The 21,003-nt window shown below is 37.9% G+C and overlaps 1 protein-coding gene across 9 annotated transcripts in view; it reads left to right on the top strand.

The window, feature by feature from the left end:
* The window catches only part of FAM126B (family with sequence similarity 126 member B), a 73,688-nt gene that overhangs the window by 26,673 nt on the left and 26,012 nt on the right, over positions 1-21,003 (top strand). For 7 of the 9 annotated variants that reach the window (XM_040602715.1, XM_040602716.1, XM_040602718.1 and 4 more), the window contains 7 exons: positions 3,582-3,761; positions 5,752-5,832; positions 6,475-6,590; positions 7,363-7,458; positions 9,224-9,340; positions 10,040-10,127; positions 15,652-15,811. In XM_040602715.1, coding sequence (XP_040458649.1) covers positions 3,582-3,761; positions 5,752-5,832; positions 6,475-6,590; positions 7,363-7,458; positions 9,224-9,340; positions 10,040-10,127; positions 15,652-15,811 — 838 coding nt within the window. Of the gene's footprint in view, positions 1-3,581; positions 3,762-5,751; positions 5,833-6,474; positions 6,591-7,362; positions 7,459-9,223; positions 9,341-10,039; positions 10,128-15,651; positions 15,812-17,025; positions 17,194-21,003 lie in introns of all 9 variants that reach the window. The other 2 variants (XR_005829218.1, XM_040602719.1) reach the window with 1 other exon arrangement.

Raw genomic sequence — 21,003 nt, 5'->3', positions numbered from 1 at the left:
ATTATAATACATTATATTTCACTTCAATATGTGGCTCTTAGGATTTGGCAAATTTGTAAAATAAGTCAAACTAAAGCTATTCATCAGCTTCCTTAAAGCATGACTAGTTTGCATCTCTGTGAGGTGTAAAAATGAAGTCTGCAAATTATATTGTTCTCACTTACTGTATATTTAAACCTGTAAAAGCTAAATTTGTAATTGTTATGCTAATAGGAATGCTGTTTAATATAAGTTTTCAATTTATTGGAAAAGAGATACGTTATAAAATACTTTTTTCTTTGGATTTTTTTGGCTGGCTGCTGTGCTACTCAGTTTCCTTTGACTTTTGCCTGAAAGATCTTTGGAATTAAAGTAGTGTCTGCTGCTTCATGGATATACTCACTACTGGTGACAAAAGCTCCATTTCCTCTGTTTATCCAGTGCCTTCTCAATATTTATATTCAGAGAGCTAATTGGAAAAAGCTGGTTCTCTGAAAAGCCAGAAAACTAGGATGCAAGGAAGATATTTGTTCTTTCTTACAGTGTCAAGTTTCGTGTTTTCAGGTGGGAGGCAATCATAGTATACTTTGATAGGAAAAACTTAGGTGTTTGTGCATGTGAAAATATTTGTGGTTTAGTGCCTTCGTGTTGGCAGCTTTTTCTTATGGACTTAAAGCTCTGAACACACCAAAAGTGTGGCTGCAGTGGTTGCCACAAAAAGATTTTCATCTAAGAATTTTACAGTTGTTAAACCTTTTGCACAACTAATATGACAACTACTAGGAATTAGGATTATTTACATGGTTGCAGCACCAGTGACTGGATATATCTTGTATCTTTCTAGGGAGCATGGTTTCACTTAGAAGACTAATATTCTAAAATATTCATTTGGAAGAAAGTAGAATAAACTCAGTAACTGCTCTGATTGAGTCTCATCTGACTTATGCTGAAGTAAATTATTTTTTCCCACTGTTTTTAATGGGACTTGAACTAGACTAGCTAATTTCAAATAGGAAGCAGCTTTGGGCTGCTGTCATCTCTGATCTAGTAGAAACACTCTTTATTGCTATGCTGCTATATATATCTGGTTTCTGATAATATTTGTTTAGCTTTTCTTGCATGTGTTACCTCCTTGCAGATAAACTTGTATTTATTGTTTTCAGAGATTTCTTCTCTTTCTTCTTTATGCTAGCATCATGCTTAATTTTCTTGCAAAGAAAACCTACAAATTTATTCTGTGATTTTGGAATTATTTAGTAAACACTATTTTTATTTGAACATCTGAAATGTGTTAGGCCTTTCATAAAATAAGAGTACATTTCTGTCTCGGAGGATTTGAACATTTACTGTAACAGATGGCTTTAATAATTAGTGTCACTTTTAGATAGGAGTTTCTACTAAGTAAAAATTAAGAAAAAGTATACTTATGCATCTTTTGAACATAAAGTACTGTGTATATATGAAATACTGGAATAAATAAGGTAGATAATATATGCTCAACTTGATAGAGAAAGCCCTAGCATTGTTTTATTAAAGTGATTGCAATAGAAGCTTTGTGGACTTCTAATTTCATTTAGATCCCAAAACAAAAATTAAGTGGTGAGGTATTTTAGCTGTATGGCTTGTAAAAATCTGTGTGCTGCAAATGAATGGACTTCTCTCGTATCAACATTGTTAGTGTCAGCTTTCTTCCCTCCCTCTCTTGTGGAGTCTCTTTGCTTCTTCTGTAAAAGCAGGATTTTAGCTTAAAGTAGCTGGGCTGTCAATCAGAAGCCTTGTTACACAAGGTACTTACACCAGACTCTTGTATAAGAAGAGATTTGTCTGATTGCAAAATTTTATTTTATGTAGATGTCATGTTATGGCTTATGTAATCAGTGGTTTAAAAATGGTGTGCTTCATTGGACAGAATACTGTGTGTTAGCAATAAAACTAACGTGTTCACCCTTTCTTGGGTGATGCTCTCTTAAGGCAGCTATGTGTATGGGTAGAAAATTCTGTCAAATTTGTGTTTTGCGTTAGTGGTATACTAGAGTAAAATATCTTAAGTCTAAGTATGTGAAGTTGTACAGTCAATACAGATTCATGGCGTTGCACATTTATCAAACAGTCAAACGAGTCACTTGTAGAAATGTCAGTCCCTCTGATGATAACAAGGGACTTCCCAAAATTTTAAGAGGAGGGATGGTTCACAACAAACCACTGAAGTACGTCTTCAGACAGCACAGCAGAAGAGTGACAGTGAATGCTACAGGAAATTCTTGGTACCAAGATTTTTGGTGAACAGACAAATTAATAAAAGAAGAATACATCAAAGTCTATGAAACATACTGCTAATGGTATGAAAGTCCTAAGCTTCATGTACCTGTGAGTGAGAATGCATACTGAAAGAGGAGTCTTATATGCCTTACCTGATCAGCTCTGCACTGGGCATTTCCTGCTTAAGGCTTTTTGTCTCACCAGCACAGCTGCTGTTATGTTGGTCAAATGTAGGGCTTTTATTGCTCAAAAAAATTATATATATGTATTTTCAATGTTTAATATCATATATGTATATGAGAGCTGCATAAAGCATGTATGGTTAGAAAGAAGACCTACTTAAGGTTCTGGCCTCTAACTCTGTAACTCTTCTCTATAGGAGTATAGAAGCTTTAGGTTACACGGATGCCTCCATCTTTTTGGATGTTGAATCCTACAAGTATTTACCTTAGGTCAGATCATCCCATTTCCTGGAGTGTAATACTAGATTGTGTTACTACTTGCTTAGATGTAAGGCTAGATAGGTCACAGACCTTATAAAAATTCCTCTTGGAATTCCGCGCCTCCCCGCCCTTTCCCCCATTTCTGACTTTGTTTAGTTGTTTTAGTTTCTGATATGATTAGTCATAAATAAGGGGGAGACAGTTTGATGGGGTTCTTCTTCTTCTCTTTTCCTGTTCATTAACGGTTTTAACAGTTCTGTGGATGCATTTTAATTATTGGTTTGACATGGTAGACTCTTAAAAATGGCAGGGTTTTTCTTATGCTTGTATCACACCGACTTGGTAAGGATCTTTTTTGATTCTTGTACTGAAACCCAAAGGGGCAGCTCAAGACAGAAAAATCAGTTTGCATTGTAATCAACAAATGCATACTTGTCAGTTTTGAGACTAAAAAGCTGTAGGTAAGAAATTAATTCCTATTTCTGTCAATAGACTTGTCATTAGCAGCTCATTTTTAACCTTTGTACTAATATAAACCTTACAACTGCACCATTAAAGTTTTATGGTGCACATAGTTCAAGCCATGTGTCTCTCACATGCCTTAAATTAGTACCTGTGTATAAAGTGAATCTTGTACTGACAGTCTTGGAGAGTAATGTTCTCAAAGCACAAGATGGTGGTGGCTGTAGTAAGGCCACATTTCCCAATACTGCATACCAGTGCCCCTCAGCTCTGTCCTTGCAGGTGTCCTTCAAAGGAATGTAGTTATCACTTTGGTTCATTCACTTGCTTGCCATTGAGGAGTGCAATTTTTACTGCCTGCAGGGGCTATATGATATAGCCCCTATATTTGCTATTTTGTTCTCTCTTTAATTCATTAGCCTTTTTGCTTTTCCACAGCTCCTGGAGCCTGTTTGCCACCAGCTCTTTGAACTTTATCGTAGTTCTGAAGTCCGGCTCAAGAGGTTCACACTGCAGTTTTTGCCAGAGTTGATCTGGGTATATCTGCGTCTTACTGCCAGCAGGGATAGGCAGAGCAATGGCTGCATTGAAGCATTGCTACTTGGCATTTACAATTTGGTAAGTGAGATGAGTGGGAATGGCTGAGGAAAGCTTTGCTCTGAGGTTTTGTGTCACTGACCACTAGGAATAAAGTAAATTATTGGAACAACATATTTAAAATTGTAACATGCTTACATGAAATCATATTTAATCTGCAGGATAGCATAAGGTAATGAAGATTTAGTAAGAAGTATTGCAAAAAATACTACTTTTATAATAATCTTTTTGTGACAAACATTTGAAAAGGATCAGATCATGGGCTTTCTTGAACTGTTATAAGCTTGTGTTTGTAAGGTAATTAAGTAGTCCTCAGTGCTGAAAAGTACAGCTTTCTATGGAGATGATTGTCAGGGCAACATGCTTCGTTAATATGTGTCACTGCCCCCCACCCCACCCCCTGCTTGCTCTGAATATGTCTTTTTCAGGGTAATTTGAAGCTGAACCACTCTGCGTGTTAGAACTTGGATGCATGTATGTGTACATTTGGGGCACAGTTGTCTTGAGTGGAACTGTGATTTTAAGAATACGTAAAAGTAACTGTACATGAAGTTTGGCTGTCGGATGTAAAAGTAGTTTTTTATATCCTTACCTTGGCCTGGAAATGGTTACTCTTGTAACATTATGGAGTGGTGTGATAAATTTAGCAATACTGCCAAGATAGGCATTCTCTCATGGGGATTTTTGTGTACAGGACTTTAAAACATATTACACTGAAACATTGTCCTTGTCTTTACTATCATAGTAAACCCCTCCTTTAAATTGCATATTGTGTTTCTTCTACACATCAGAAAACACAGAACAATCAAACTGATTGTTAAAAAAATTATAATTCTTGTTATGTGTCTCTACATCAACTCTTAACTGGAAGATTCAGTTCTTTTAGGAAAAAAATTGGAAACTGCTTGCTGATTTTTGGTACTGTTTACTGTGTAAGAAGTAGCATGTTTATCTTTGTCGATGGCTTTCTCATAAAGGTCCTTTTATAGTTCCTTTGAAAGTCATGTTGGTCATTTATGTTTTTTAAGGACAGCAATTTCTCCATTCTCTCCAGATTAAGGAAGAAAGGGGCCTCAAAATGGACAGTGGGTCCCACTTACTTTTCCCTTTGATCAAATTGTTGATATTTTTTCTGCACATATACTGAGACTGAAGGAGTGAAGTTATTGTCTCAACACTTAAGAAGTGTAAGATGAGGATAAACCTTTTGCATTCTGCTAAATCCTATCAACAGTCCCCCAGCTGTGATCCCTAAAGCCTGCTACAAGTGCTGTGCTACCTTGGACTGAGTTTTCACATAAACTGGAATGACTAGAGGTCATTGTTTGGAAATTTGCTGTACAAAGTGAAAAGGCAGGGGTTTAGATTCCTTTTTGGTACAGTCGTCTGTAACTGCTCTTGGTATATTTGCTTTAAAAACTGCTGGGTTTGCTTATTAGTAGCCTAGCAAATATAAAATCTGACCGGTTTGAAAGTCTTTTGAAAAAACTTTGTGTATTTCTTACAGATAGAATGCCTGAAGAAACTTTGCCAGTCCGCTTGATTTCACTTTTTCTCTATGGTGCATTTATTATGAAGTACTGCCCATTGTCAGCAAGTGACTCATCAGCCCTCGTGCTTCTAGATCAATTGGGCTCAAAGTGTAAACTTGCTCTACTACGCAATTCTATTATAAATGTTATAAAGGTGGGCTAGAAAAGCTTTTTGTTCAGTTTCGGTTTTGATGAAGTCACACTGATCGAGGAGCCAGTGCTGTGTTTTTTAAATGTTGCAGACCAGTACTGCAAAACAGTCTGTGATAGAGGTCTTTCCCACTTTTTAAATAGGTATGCAAATTTGCTGATATTCTGCAAAGGTGCAGAGACCTTTGGGGTGTTAATAGTCTTACTAGATCAGGACATCTGACTGCTTCCTGTTCTTATTTGTTAAACACCTTTTAAGAGATGAAAATGATTCAGAGTCCTGTCTCCTTACTTCTCTTTGGGTTTTGGTTCTGGTTTTTTTAATGCAGGAAATTGCTGACAAAGACGGAAACAATAAAGTTCTATCTTTCACGATCCCTTCGTTATCAAAACCCTCCATATATCATGAGGTAAGAGAGCTGCTGTGGTAAATTAGAATTGGATCCATTAGAGAAGTGAAAACTGGATCCATTTGACACAACAGGCCATTTTAGATGCATCTTGTTGCAGTAAGTTTTCAGTGTCAGTAGCTCGCAATTAGTCTAATCGAATTCAGTAGCATTAGTAGAAGAAAAGGAATGTAAATGTTGAAATGTTTTTGCTGACAGTGCCCATTTTGAACAGAGGTCAGTTGTGTTGTAGTTGCAACTGTGTGGTTTTTTGCCTCTTTATTTGTTAGTATAAAAGTAGCCTTCATTCTTCTAATTCCTCCTTAGTACGGTTTGAACTTGGAATTGTGTTTTTCTTTCTCTACTGTTGCTGCACAAAAGGTTTATGCAATTAGGACAGACCCTGTAAATGGATATGTAAGAATAAAAGTTGAAAATTGCTCTCACCTGGTCTATTTTAAGTGTGGAAGCTGTTTATAGTAATGAAATTAGGTAATCTTTTTAGATTTACTGTATTCTGGAATAATCTTAATTTTTACAGATCACAAGACAAGCGTGTCTTTTGGCATGGGTGGGTTGGAGTTTTAATGTTTTTGGAGACCTTTTACTTATGACTTGATTTCTCCCCTGTCCTTCCTTCTTCCTTCTGGCACCTACTTGTAGCCCTCTACTATTGGATCCATGGCTTTAACTGAAGGAGCTCTATGTCAGCATGATCTCATCAGAGTAGTTTATAGTGATCTTCATCCTCAAAGAGAAACCTTCACAGCACAGAACCGGTAGGTGGATGTATTCTAATACTGGATGTGCTTCACTAGGCATTTAAAAAGTCCTTAAGCATTAAATCTGAATATATGAAATATTCAGTCCTTTCCATTGACTGCTTGGAAATAAATCTGGAGAACTTGGTAGTTCTTGGTAGAAGTCTTGGTAATCTTGAGGTATAGTATTTTTTTTTGTTTGTCCCAGTTTTGTATGTTCTTCTGCTAGTTAATTTAGCAGAGACTAGCTTCTCTGTCATTTCTGCGTCCATCAGGAATATCTTTGGGTTTATGTCTGTCAACTCAAATTCTCCTGAAAGTGTAACAAAATTCAGCTTTGGCTCTGAGGCTGTGACTGCTTTTTCCACAGGAAAAGGGGAATGCAGTTGAGTGGACAGACAGAACTAAGGATGAGAGAAATTACCCTGCTGTTCTAGTGACTGCCAACTTTACCTAAAGCCAGCTCTGAGAAAACTGATAAAATAATTTTGAATGCATTGCAGGCTTGTCCAGTTCTGTAACTTTGCCCAAATATTATGCCATTTCCTCCATAGTTCCTGGATATACTAATGAATTTCAGTAATAATAATCTTAAGTGTTTAATACCGAACCTTTAATAGCCTGTTTCAAGTTAGTGAATTATAATGAAAGAGGATTTTGGGATTTATGTGTTTACTTCTAAAATTTTTCCTGTGGGGTGTTTTTTGAGACCAAGTTGTAGATTGTGTTAAATTCTGATAAAATATGAAGAACTTAAACCATGCAAGATTTTGCTCTTATCTCTTTTCAGGTTTGAGGTGCTGAGCTTTCTTATGCTGTGCTACAATTCTGCTATTGTCTATATGCCTGCCTCTTCTTACCAATCACTTTGTAGGATGGGTTCCAGGTGAGAGGCTTGTCTTTGAAATAGTCTTGCAGGGTGCATCTAGACTTCTAAATAAGAAAGAATTAATTTACTTGTTGTGTTTAATAACTTATAATATTTAACCACCGGTCAGTCGTACAGTTTAATTGGAAATTTGAACCTGTGCTTGCATACAGATAAAACACATGGGTGATGTTACTGCTGTGTGGGCTTTCATTCTAGTTATAGTTAAATAACTTTATGTAACTTGGAAAGAAGAAAAAAAGAGGCAATTTTTTTTGAAAATTAATTGAAGCTGTTCAGACTGATTTGTGGTTGGTGTGTTTTGGGTTTTTTTTGGTTTGGTTTTTTTTTTTTATTTCTGTCTCTTTTAGACATTTTTCAGTTTGGTTAGCTAAAAAAATCCTGTCAGGAATACCATCACTTTCCTTTACATCCAAATATTAATGTCTTGCTTCTGAGGATGGTTTATATGAAGTGCTTGTACAATGTTCTGGGGTTTAGTGGTTTGTTTGGGTTTTTCTTTGGTTTTTTGGTGGGATTTTTTTTGTGGGTTTTTTTCCTTCCTTTCTTCCCCCCCCCCCCCAGTAACATCCCACATTCTGGAGAATTCAGTACTGTGATTTCTCAAAGTCTTATATGTGCCCTTTATATAACGTTCTACTTGAATAGTCTTAGAAGCTTCTGGCTGGCAAAGATCCCTGCTTTTTGTTCTGAAAAATCTCTAGTATATCTGATATTCCCATATGCCTGGTTTTTACCAGCATTTTTGTCTAAAATGAAATAAATTCTCTTTCCTGCTACTCCCAGAGGAATGTCTTTAAATGTTATGATTTTTAGCCTGTTTGCTTCAGCGTGATACTGCCATGAAAGAAAAGCATTACATGCAATTTGGTTACATAGCAAAGAAGAAATTAACAACCTTCTAACAACATTTATTCTGTAGTAACACAGACATGCAGCTAAGATTATAGCCTGTTTTTTTTTCCTATATTTTCTAATGGGAATGGGTTATTTGTTGCAGTGCTTCCATTATCTTCACTTGAGTTGTAGCTATGCAAAATTTGCCAAATATGTTCAGTTTTCCTGCATCTGAAAATTAGACCCATTCTTTGGGTAGAGAAGAGACAACATTTTGTAGGCAAGGGATTTTTATGTTGTTTTTGAAACAGTGCAGCAGCTATTATGTATTAGTGATCATTTGTTGTTTCCATGATAGATACAGATATTAAAGTTATGAATAAACTATTCTGGGTTTTGTGGAGACTCAGTGCAATGCAGTATATGGGAGGGCAGGCCTTTTTTCAAGGGTCAAAGGTTTTTTTCAGCGGGCAGCTGAGAGCAGTTCTCAGGAATACCGTATCTGTGTTACCCAGTTTCAGGTAAAAGGTGATTGCATGCTGTCGTCATACATTAGATTAGAGATGTCACAGTTCTTTTATACCACTGAAATGTTTCCTTTGAAGAAGGTTGGTTTTGGTTACTGTATTTTGGGGAGAGTCTCCTACTTGGCGGCTGGCAGTAGAGAACATCTTGCCACCCTTATTCTTCAGAAGTGGGTTATGATTTGAAGAAAACAGATGGAATTAATGGTGGCTATATGGGAATAACATGGGATTATCAGCAAGCCACATCCCATAAAACTGCTTTCATGACTGGGAGAGCAACATAAGAATGTTCAATGTTGTGTACTTATATTTTAAAAATTAACTAAAATATCTGTGATGTAAAGACATATGTAGTGTTTGTGGAGTTAACGTTCTGTTACAATGCTCTGTTTTTTCAGGCTGTGTGTGAGTGGATTTCCACGGCAGCATGAGAAACGCTGGAAAGAACGCTGCAGTAGAGTGGTATTAGACCCTGATTTCATGGTGCAGCTGCTCACAGGTGTCTATTATGCCATGTAAGTGGATGTGTTGGGGTTTTTTTTATAAAGAGAAATGTCTGGTTTTACACGGTTTAAAATATAAATGCTAGTTGGTTTATGATTGAAAAAAATAGTTAAACTCATAACACAAGCTTGTAATTTGATTAGTATATTACCTGTTACTTGCTCACTTGGCCAACTGATAATGTGAAAACATGTTTGTCAGGATTGAATTAGGTGAAGAAGGGCCAGCAGCAGGTGCTGAAGAGAGTTGGGCTTCTCATTTCTTTTTTTTCCCCAAATTTCCACTACCACCAGATACCTTCTGTTCACAAGTGTAATGAGCTTGGATGCCAAGATAATCTAATGAAATGCAGACCTCTTGAATGTCAGTAGCTTCTGAGGTAGCAAAAATAAATTTCTGATGGAAATTCAGTTCTGCGGGTAGTGTTAACCTTTACATCTTGACCCTATTTTAAAAATTCTTTCAGTTTGTCCTGATTATGGCATCAACTTGGTCTTGCTTGAAGGTGACGGGGAGCAGCTTTTTTGTTACACCCACAAGATTAGTAAAAAAATAATGCTTTGTCTATACTTCTAGAACAAGTGAAGGGGCTGGGGTGTATATACAGTTAAACTTTCTACATAAGCAAAGAAGTGAAGAGCTGGATTTGGGCAGAAAAAAAGTTGGAGTTCATAAGATATGAAAGATAAATATGTATCTTTACTTTTTAGATATAATGGTCAGTGGGATCTTGGCCAGGAGGTACTGGAGGACATAATTTACAGAGCACAGCTTGAACTCTACTCACAGCCTCTGCTGGTAAGAAACAATCCATTGAAATTTGTGGTCTTAGTTAAGAGGAGTATGGATGTGTTTCTGAAGTGGACTGGTAATGAAAGCATTTGTGGCCATTTACTGCACTCCAAATGCAAGCGGTTGTTAACAGCTGGTGTTTCAACATAGCAGTTTATACCATGCTTTTTTCTGCTTGCATATTAAGCTAGGGTGTTGGGATCTCCTAGGACTCATTGACGCTGAAAGCCAGGGTTTTCTGATGTGTTACAGTCGGATCAAAATGTTGTTTTGGCATAAGCTACCAATGAGTTATTCAGAGGGTTATATGACATAGGACTTTGGTTGCAAAAAAGGTGTTTTCTTTGCTTCTAGACCTTCAGCAGGGCTGAGAATATGCTGTGTGGTTTAACTGATAACAGAGGAGAAAAAGCAACAACAGGACAGAGCTGAAAGTGAAAAGGCGCTTCATCTACAGAGTCAATGTCAGGTTTTGATTGATCGAAGTCACAGAGGTCTTAATCTTTACCTTCTTCAGAGGAACAGCAATAGAAAGGAGGAGTTCTGACTGAATGGGGTTTCTTCAGTTTCCACTATACTTGCTGTTCTGATCATAAGAGGAGAGAAATGAGATGGGGAAAGTGGTGAAACTCTGCTGGATGCAGGTGGATGTGATTGGGAAGGATGAGGAGGCTGACAGAGAGAAAGGATTGGAGGGATTTTATTTTTTGTCAGGTGTAGGAATCAGGATCAAAATAAGAGGGAAGATGAAGGAGAATAAAATAAAATAGGCTTGTCTCGGTTTCTGCATCAGAATTGTGGCTAGAAGCCTTCGGTGCTCTCTTGAACTAATGGCAGTAAAATTTTGCTGCTTTTTACATAACTGAGAAAGGAGTGGATTGGGAAAAATCTTTTTATGTGGCAGTCAGAGCTCCCTCTCTTCTGCAATAAATTACGTAAAATTATTCTCTTGATGAATTAATATTGGCTATAAAATTTATCCGCAGGCTTTCTGACACTGCTGCATTTTAAATGCTTGGTACCCATTGAATTATTATAATAGTTCTTTTTGGAAATGACTCATTGCTGTATCAGATTGAAAGCTTTAAATTAAATATTTAGCCTGCTGAATTGGGCCACCCTATTAAACTACTACATTTAAAAGGTGTGTGGGAGGATCTGAAACTTGATGATATGACAATTTTCAGTCCTTTTTGTTCATTTTTAATCAATTTGTCCTTAGAGATTACTTCTAATTGTAAGAATCATCTGGAATATCTTTAGTTTTTTTCCAAAGCTACTCCCCCCAGCCTCTCTGGTGTCAGTGGTGGGATGACATCACCAGTTTTCCCTCTTCCCCAGTTGTCAGGTTTTTTGTGCATATGCATGCAGTCGCATCTGGGTTTTTGTTTTTTTTTCATGCGTATGTGTGCAGGCACATCTGTGGGGTTTTTTTAATACTCTGATCACTGCCTTGCTTCCTCTCATGTTTCTCTACAATTTTCAAAAAACAGCTTTCAGAAATTGACAGCTTTATTAAAAAATGAGCTGCATGTCCTTGGCCTTGTGCTACATATTCAAGTGATTTGACTTTTTTAAAGGTTGGAGTCCTTTCACCTTGTTGCATTTTCCAGGACTTGTATGTTATTTAGCAGTATTATAATTTTTTTTATTTTAAACTCAACGCTACTGACACAAAATAAAATACCGTCTCTGCAGCATCCCAGGTAAGCGTAGGATTTCCTAACAGCAGCAAATTCTTTGAAGTCCATTTAATATTCAGGCAAACCCCCACATTAGAATTATTTTTAGATATCTGTACTCGAGGTGTTTGTATATTTATAGGAATACCATCAGTCAGCATTACAATGAGAAACATCACAGACCCTGTGTTTGGGTGTATCTCTTGAAAAAATATTTTTGACGTTATGGTAGATCCATGCTTTTGTTTAATTAGGTTTATATTGCCTGTGGACTTAAAAAGAAGAAAAAATCCGAAATAGCAGCATCAGAAAGCTATGAAATATCTGTCATGTAGAAGCAGTGTTTCACTGTTACCCAGAGACTGCAAGGGAAAGGTGTTGGTTTTTTTTCCTGGGAAAAGTATCTCTATTAACAAACACTGTGTATTGGTTTCATAGACATGAAAACTGGGAGTTTCTGTAGAGGGAAACTAATCCTCAAGACTCAGTGTTCCTACCAAGCTAGCCTGGACCTGGGGAGTAGCTCCATTCCGGTCAGTCTTTTTCTCTGAACTTCTGCACTTGTTTCAGACAGAAATCCCTGTCTTCAGTGCAGAGATGCACAGGCTTCCTTAGCCTAGTACACAAGAAGTATGGATCAGCAAGTCCCTATTGTGACAGCACCTTTATCCAGTCTATTTTATTGATGTACTTGCTGGTTTTGTTGGATGCTCTTTTTGTTAGAGCTCCTTTCTGGTAGGCAAGAGTGGATGTCTGGCCTGAAACCAGCCCTCCCTTGCCATCAATAGTTGCAGACTTGGCGTGCCAAGTCTGAATGGTGCTGTTTGTTTTCCTGCTGTGCTGGATTAGACACAGTGAGGAAATCTTTTTTGCATCCCAAAGGGTTGCAGGTTGTTGGGTTTGGGTTTTTTTGTTTTTTGTTTTTTGTTTTTTCTGGTGGAGAAGGGCTGTGACTCATTCAAATTGGTTGTTTAGGTTGTTTCAAAGTTTGACTGTTGTGTTGATTTTTGTCTCCATATGGTTCTCCTCAGTCCTGAGAAGTGCAATTTGTGCTGTTAGGAAGGGCCAGCTGTTAAAAGGTTCAACAAGCAGAAATGCTCTGTCACTTTTCTGGCCCTGTTGCAGAAGCTTTTTCCTACTAATTTTTAGTTTTTAGTCCTGTATACTGAGAAGGGTACCTATTCAAAAGAGGGTGCAACTCCAGTGAGTGGACAGTGGGAAGGCAAACCATTGTTGAGCTTCTATCTGCTTTGCCACAGTACAGCGCAAATGATCTTCTGAAGTCTTTAACGGGATCAAGGGTAGGGTGAATGCAGTTTGTACCATTTCAAGAGGATGGTGTAGGGAAAGGCCTGTGTGCGAGTACAAGTGAGGCTGAGAGAATTGGCTAGCAAAGGGTAAATTGGTGTTGGGCAAGTGGAAGGTAGAATGATAAGGAGCATTTCTGTGATGGTGCCAGTAATCTTTTGTGCTGGTTAGAAGTCAGACAGGAAGGTGGTGTAGAAGATGTTTAATGGGGAGTTACAGGGTTGCAACAGTAGCTGGAGATCAGGATCAGCTATGTGGCAGCCGTTCCAGCCCCTCAGGTAATGGAAAGTGTTTGATTTAGTTAATGTGCTGTGATCTGTGGCTTTACTGTTTGAAATGGTTTCATTTCTTCTCACGGTTGCTGGGTGATTTGCCTGTTACAACTTGTAGAAGAGTCACTTTTACTTTATTGTAATGTGAATGAACACCTTTAATTCATGGAGCTTTTATGGCATGCCATATGCATTGATATAGTCTTTTTATCAAATGTTATCTGAGATCTTCACAGGACAAGCGATACGAAGTTCTGCTAATAGGGTCTGTTCCAGTGGTTTAGTAGATTTCTTGTCGTTTGTGTTTTTGTGAATGCTAACAAAAGACAGCTTAATTAGTTAAACTGGTTTGGTATCTGTGGGCTTTGGAAGTTCAAGGAGTTTGTTGGTTGTCCTTTACATTTCCAAGTCCTCTGGCAACCTAAGACTGTCAAGACAACATTGATGAGGTTTAAAAGCGTGGTAATTCTGTTACTAGGTTGAGGGGAACATACAAAAATGCTGCTTAGAGCATAAACCTAGGAAATGCTTGATTGTAATAATGTGCTAAACAGTTGATACTACTCCATCAGCTAGCCACAAGTCTTTATACAATAAACAAAATGCCTGTTCTTAGAAAAAGAAAATGGTCTTAAAGGAAGAAAAATGTATATATGCATTGTCAGGAAAGTGGATTATCTTGCAAAGATACATACTCTAAAGCAGATCTGTATTTTATTTGAGTGGACAGAACAGTCAACCTTACAGTTTTATCTGTGGCTTAGAATAGGGTTTACATGCCCTTTGCCTTGAGCTAACAAGTAGACTGAATGGATTTAAGACATGCAGACCACATGTATTTTTAAGTAAATATGTTTCTCTTGCCGCATAGTGAACTCTGTTCTCTCAAGTTGCAGAATCAAGTTTTTTGTGATACGAGAGAAAATCCGTTAGAAGGCAATATAAAATTGCTTTTCACAGTGTTTCTTGGAAACTGTAGTGGAGAGAATAGCCTGCCCAAATTATGGTGGGAACTGTTGCTAATTTTAGAGATTAGCAGGTTACATTTTCAGTAGGTGTTTTAGGTCTAAATCTGACACTTCTAACTACTGTCTTCATTACTGGGGGAGTAAAGAGCATATAGGAAGTTAGATGTCGATGAAACATAAGAGACCTATGAAGTTGTAATGTTAAATTTAAAATGTGTCTAATTTTTATTGCTGGTTGGTTGTATACATTTGTAAGATTTTGGAAAATCATGGTGTATTCCTTTTATTTATTTTTTTTACTTTTTATTTTTTACATTTTAAGTCGTATGTTCTGTGCAGCAACTTTGTTATTGTTCAGTACTGTACATGACAGAGACTCAACTTGCTTTTCAAGAGCTGGTACACAAGTTCACTTTTTGAACAGTTTAGTTGTAAACTATGAAACATTTAACTGAAAGTTGCTTTTTATTATTTTTTTTTTTTAAAGCAAGCCTCTAATCTGACAACGGCATTTTATAGGAAATTTAAAGAAGTAGTTAAAACATCAAAGCCAAAAGAAGTCACTTGTTCTCAAAGCTGCAAAGCAAAACTTCTGACTTTATAATAGGCTGTTACAATAAAAAATCAGATATAATAAAGATGAACGCATTTTAATAATTTTATGCTCGTTGGCTAGGTTGCAGTTTTTATTTTTTAAATCTTGCAGGTACCTGCAGGCTAATCCCCCTTGGTTAGTTTTTTGGTTGTTTGGGGTTTTTTTTTTGGTGGTGGCTTTTTTTTTTTTTTTTTTTTTTTTTTTTTTTTTTTTTTTTGGTGCGGGGGGTGTGTTAGTACGGGGTAGGGTGGGCTGGAAACTGGCCCTGTCTCCCCCATGCACAAGGCCATATGCTGTTCACATTGGCTTGGCCTGTGACTTAGTTTTATGACACTCTTGTCATAAAACATAAATGGTATTTTTCTTGTAGTTTTGCAGTCTCTTTTGGATGGACACCTTCCTGTGTAGGTTGTTACCTCTGTCGGTACAGGTGGCAAATGTAGGACAAAATAAATTACTTAAAAAAAAAAAAAGGGGGGGGGGGGGGGGAGACAATTCGGCTATATTTTTGGGAGTAGGTTTGTGATGAACTTTTCAATGGAGTTATCAACTGCGATTCGTGGGGACTGGGCTGTCCGTCTGGAGGGGATTTGGCATAATTAACAATTCCTGGTTATTTCCCTTTCTGTATTCAGCCAGAGATCTAATATTGCCATTAGCGCAATCAAGGACAGTTAGAGGTACAGCATTTTACTCTTATCTTAGGTTGCAAATGCCATGAAGAACTCACTGCCCTTTGATGCTCCTGATGCATCACAAGAAGGCCAGAAGGTACTAAAAGTAGAAGTTACCCCAACAGTGCCGAGGATTTCTCGGACTGCTATTACAACAGCTTCAATCCGTCGTCATCGCTGGAGAAGAGAAGGTGAGCTTTCTCTGCCAAGAGCAAGTACTGTAGTGGACTGTATTCATCATCATCACTGTGACCTGGCCTTTGAGTTTGAATGTTTGCTGAACAGTTGGTTGGGTTTGTGGTTTTTTTTTTAGTTTGTTTTTTGAAAAGTGATACTCCATAACTATGTATAGTATTTTACATCTTCAGAGCACTGCATGAACATGAACATTTGGAGTGTTTGTTTTGTTTTTGATTTGGTGATAACCCATGAGGTAGGTGAGAAAATGGAAAAGCTGGAAAATGTTGAATAAGTCTGCTTTTTTTTTTTTTTCTCCATGTAACGTGGCAGGAAATTGTAGAGATAGTTTGGCTTAGAATTTGAGTGCTTTCTTTAATACACATTAAAACTCAACTGCCTCCTATCATAAATAGCTCAGAGAATGAATGTTACTATCCAGACCTTGATAGGGTTCCAGATACCTAAAGCTGCTGAAGGCAGTGGGAGAGGGACTAGCTGAACATCAGACTCCTACCACCATATGGCCCAATTTAGAGATGGGCCATGTTATAAAATATCTTTGGATAGGTTAGAATTAGTCCGTATTTTTCCTCTGTGAGTACTTACGTTGTATGGAAGTGTGCCTGACTATGAAGGAAAAGTATATAATAAATATTCACCTTGATATGATAACATCTTCAGTGCAGGTGTTAACAAAAAGCTTGCTTTGAAATCAGTTTGTCATACTTGTAAAGCTTTGTTGCTGCATGTATAAAACATTGACTAAAACAAGCTGCATAAATGGCTGAAAGTAAAAAGTAGAATAACCTAAAATTAATCTGAGGGTAAAAGAGTCTGAAAACGAAGAATTGCATATTTTCCTACGGTACTCTCTTCCACTGCGTGCACCACACCACCCACCCTCCCCCTGACGCATGAACAAAAGGATTTGACGGCCTCTGCTCTTCAGCTGAATTAGGATGTCCAGGACAAGTAGCTGTCTTCTGTTTTCAGGACTGTGGGTCATGTTTGTCTTCACTATAGTTGCCATTATATTTGTTTACTGGTCTGGTCTACAGTGTAGCCCACCTGTCCCTCTCTGTGGATGTTCTCACGACTTTTAACTAAGCATGGGTAGTGTTTTGTGTCTGTTCCATGTCCACGTAAATATTATATTTTCCCTGCCTGGGTTGGAATGCCAAGAATGGAATAGAAAAGCACTAAAATGTTATATGTTGAATCCCAGATGGCTTTGACTTCTCAAACGAGGCTGACTCAAGCATACCTGGCTCACCGATCCAACACGGCTCCACAGACCTAGGGATCAAACGTGAGCAAGAGGGGGAGGTGCCGATGCGCAGGACCCCTGAGCATGGCTTCCCGGAGCCCACCTTGGCAGCAGCCACAACAGAGGGTAGGACAGAGATGAGGAGGCAGAAGTCAGTGAGGCAGTTGCTGGAGGAGGATCCTGGCTCCCTATCCCCAAGCAGAACTTCTTTCCATTCTAGTGTCTGTTTCCGCTATCCCAGGGTGTATTAGCTTCTCTTTGCAATACACGCATCCCCTATATACTTAACATCAGGTCAGGTACTACCTTTTGTTATCATGTGGGCTGGCCTGGGGCTTGCATCTGTGTGGTGAAAGACTGCTTGGCATGGCAAAAAAGGGAAGAAATAAAAAAACAACTCCCCCCAGAATGATGGGGTAATAACCAAGAGCTTTGGGATTGCTTGGAAACTTTCTATTACTGAGCATGTTTAATATTCAGACAGAAAAAATGCACCAGACTAATATGAATCTAGTCCTGAAAAGCAGACTCTATAAATTGATTGGCTACAACTTAGTTACAATAGTGTCTTGTTATTCTGCAGTCTTTAAATTTCCAAGAATGAAGTTTCCTGTTCCCGTTAAAAGTCAAGTGTATCTAAGACAGATATACAACTGCTGATATTTTTATTTGCCAGTCATCCTTTAATTGAAAATTCATACACATACAACTCGTTTATATGAACGAGTTGGCTGCTCTAAAGACAAGTACCAAAAAAGCACGTGTTGTTTTCAAGAAGAAATCAAGTTGTCATGTTTCTAAAAACTTTAAAAACAGTTACTGCTTTCTTTCTCAGTCATGCTGTCCCCACAAATGCTGCAGGACTTTGTATGTCGCTCTGCAGCCAAGAATGGCAGGTAGAGTAGCTGGTAGAAATTTATTTCACTTAAGTTCATCTATTAATTTTCTCATCTTTACTGTATAAAAGATGTGGTTTTGAGTACTGAATTTGAATCATGATTTCTCCTTGGAGATGAGAACCAATTTCTTGTAAATTTAGTTAAAAATATTTTCAAGTATTCTCCTATCTTGAGTCATCTTTTCTATCTGAACATTCCTTTGGTATTTCCAGCCTCTATAAGCATATCAGCTGATCATAAATGAGATTTATTTACACATTTGGATATGACATACATAGGTTTCAGATTTGGTCTTCTGGAAACAATAATCAGGAGAATTTGGAGATTTAATGTAGTGTTATCACAGAATCCTTACCCTTAATCAGAGTTGCTAGCAAACAATGATTAAGACATCATGCTTCTGTAGAAGATAGTTGCATAAAAATGTTTAGTGTGGTTTATAACGTACTTCCTGGTGCATATTCAATTTGAGCATGCTCCGTAAATGAGTCCTGTCTTCTATATTCACTTGTTCAGTTGGTCTTACTCCATTTTACTAAACTTTGCATGTGCATGACCTGAAGGATATGGAAGAGGTCCTCAGCTGCAGAGAACCTTCTGGGAGGGACAGGAAGGGGGGAAAAAAATTTGATAAAGATTCGGCCTCCTACTCTTAATTGATTTTAAGACATCTATATAATTTGGCATGGGTTTTGGATAAGGCGTCACTCCACATGCTTTACTTCTGTTGAAGGGGGTTGAATACCCTTTACTTCTGTAACATTAGCAATATATAATTACATGCTTGGGCAAACTGAATTCTGCCAGTTGGCAGCATCTGAGAGAAGACCAAGGAATGGAGTTTGGCTTGATTATCAGTATAGAGTTGCGTGTGTATGCATAGTGGTCTATTACTTTACTGATGCTGATTTCACAGAAAGTTTCAGCTAGCAAATTCTCTCTCACAAATATATTTTTGATATCAAATACTATGAGAGACTGATCATTTCTAGTGACTTTTCAACCTTCAAGTATGGGAAGGATAAACAGAATAAAAGTAACTTTAAAAAGTGGTATAAACCTCTTTCTTCAGATCGGTGTTTTGAGCCAATAAGTAGAAAAAGACATTTCAAGCATGACTCAGTAATGCTTTACAAAGATTTCCACTTGGGTGGTAGCAGCTGTGGTTATGTGCGCCATTTTGTGTCAGTGGAGAATCCTGTATCCATGTCTACTGGATTAATCATGTACAGGCATAAATAATTACTTGGGGACAGACTTACGCTGACAAGGAACAGTGAGAGTCCTGAACACACGCTGTAGTGCAGTTGTACGGTTTCTGTCAGGTTGCGCTGTCTCTTTCACTTCTGACCTTACAGTAGAAGAGTGCTTGGGAGGAGTAGGTTTCTAGTTTTAGTTTTCTTTTTTAATTGTGTTACTGGTCTATTACAGGGAGAAAGCTTTATGACTTCATTCTGGTTTTCCCCCAAAACAGAATATGTAAGGACTCGAATATTTTTTGTTTCTGAGGGCAGTTTTTAGAGGAGGAAGAATGTGTGTTGGGAAAAGAATGTTTGCTGAAACCAGTCCCACTGAGAACTCCTATAGGTATATAGGTCTGACTAAACAGAAATTCTCTTGCATGTTGTCTTCTCTATCTTCTTAATTTTTGAGCACTGCTGAGCTGCTTAGGCCTCTGTATAGTTGCAGCATCCAAAAGCTTGCAGCAACCCCTCTCAGTCTTGCCATTAAATTCTGTGGATAAAATGGCACTTTTTCAGCATGACTCTCTTGCTTCGCTGTCCCTGAATAGGAATATCTGTTTTAGCATCCTATTACTCCGCAGCGTTTTAACATAAACTTTGAAGACAACTAATGTTCTTGTAATAATAAAAAGCTTAGCAGTATTGTCTGGAGAGACATACTTGCAAGACACATCTTTTGTTTGAATTAAGAAGGCCTTGAGAGGGGACTTCAGCTGCTGCTATTGCTGCTTGTAACCAAACACGCTTTCATCCAGCTTTGCATGATTATATAAAGAAACATAAATGTTGGTTTATTGAAAAAGTGCTCTTGCTTTTCAGTATGTTCCAGTTACGTCATGTTTTTATTAGCATCTTTGATTGTGTGTGGGAAGGTTGGGGGCGGAGGGAATGGAGATGTGGTGGGTTGTGAATAAAATGTATGGCTGTCTAGTGTGAGGAAATACACTTATGTCCCAATGAGAAGATGGAAGGCCTACATTGACCAAACGGGGTGGGCAGAAGAGAGGGAAAGTGTATGTATTTCAAATACGGTTACAGGAAGTTAAAGCAAGTAACACACTCTGATTTTAATAATAGCCCTTCCTTGAAACCTAGGAAGCTTCTTTTTCTAAGGCTACAGCCTTTACCAGGGAAGTGCAGTGATGTGAACTATATTACCTTTCTGCTTCAGGGAGACTGATGAGTCAAAAAGAACAATACAAAAATACAGAATAATCTCACATTGCATTGATCTGAGAGGGGCCTGAGAGTGGTTTTGATTTGGAGATGGCTAAACATCCTTTGTAGGCTGATACACAGTAATGATAATTCCAAGGCCTGTCCTGAAAAGAAGTAGTAAGCTTAAAACAGAACAATAAAAACTCCCTGTAATTTTTTCTTTTTGCTTTACGCTTCAGAAACATGAAGTTGGATCAGGCTATATTCCTGCTACACAGAGGTGGCAACACTGAAAGCTTTGTGTTTGTTCTGCTTGTCATGATGTAATATGTTCCTTAGTGCTCTGCTAACAATCGGCATGAAAGGATGAGCTTCCGCTCAAATGTTAGAATCTCTTAGATCCTTGCCACCACTTTTTTCCCATTCCACAAGAGATTTAAACATGTTTGGTTGGTGGAAAGCTGGGTTGAACGAACTGCCGGTGGAGCAGTACAGTGGCTTTAGCTGGGACAGACCCACAGGCTTTGCAGATTTCTCTCAAATAATCAGCTTTTATCCAGCAAATAATCCACAGCTCTTACAAAGAAAAATAAAATTCTTACAGCCTGAATGTCTCCTTTTTTGGTAGCGTTGTT

The sequence above is a fragment of the Falco naumanni genome, chromosome 8 (genome assembly GCF_017639655.2).
Source record: "Falco naumanni isolate bFalNau1 chromosome 8, bFalNau1.pat, whole genome shotgun sequence".
Classification (NCBI taxonomy): domain Eukaryota; kingdom Metazoa; phylum Chordata; class Aves; order Falconiformes; family Falconidae; genus Falco; species Falco naumanni.
Note: the sequence above shows the minus strand (reverse complement) of the source record. Positions and strands in the feature narration are given on the sequence as shown.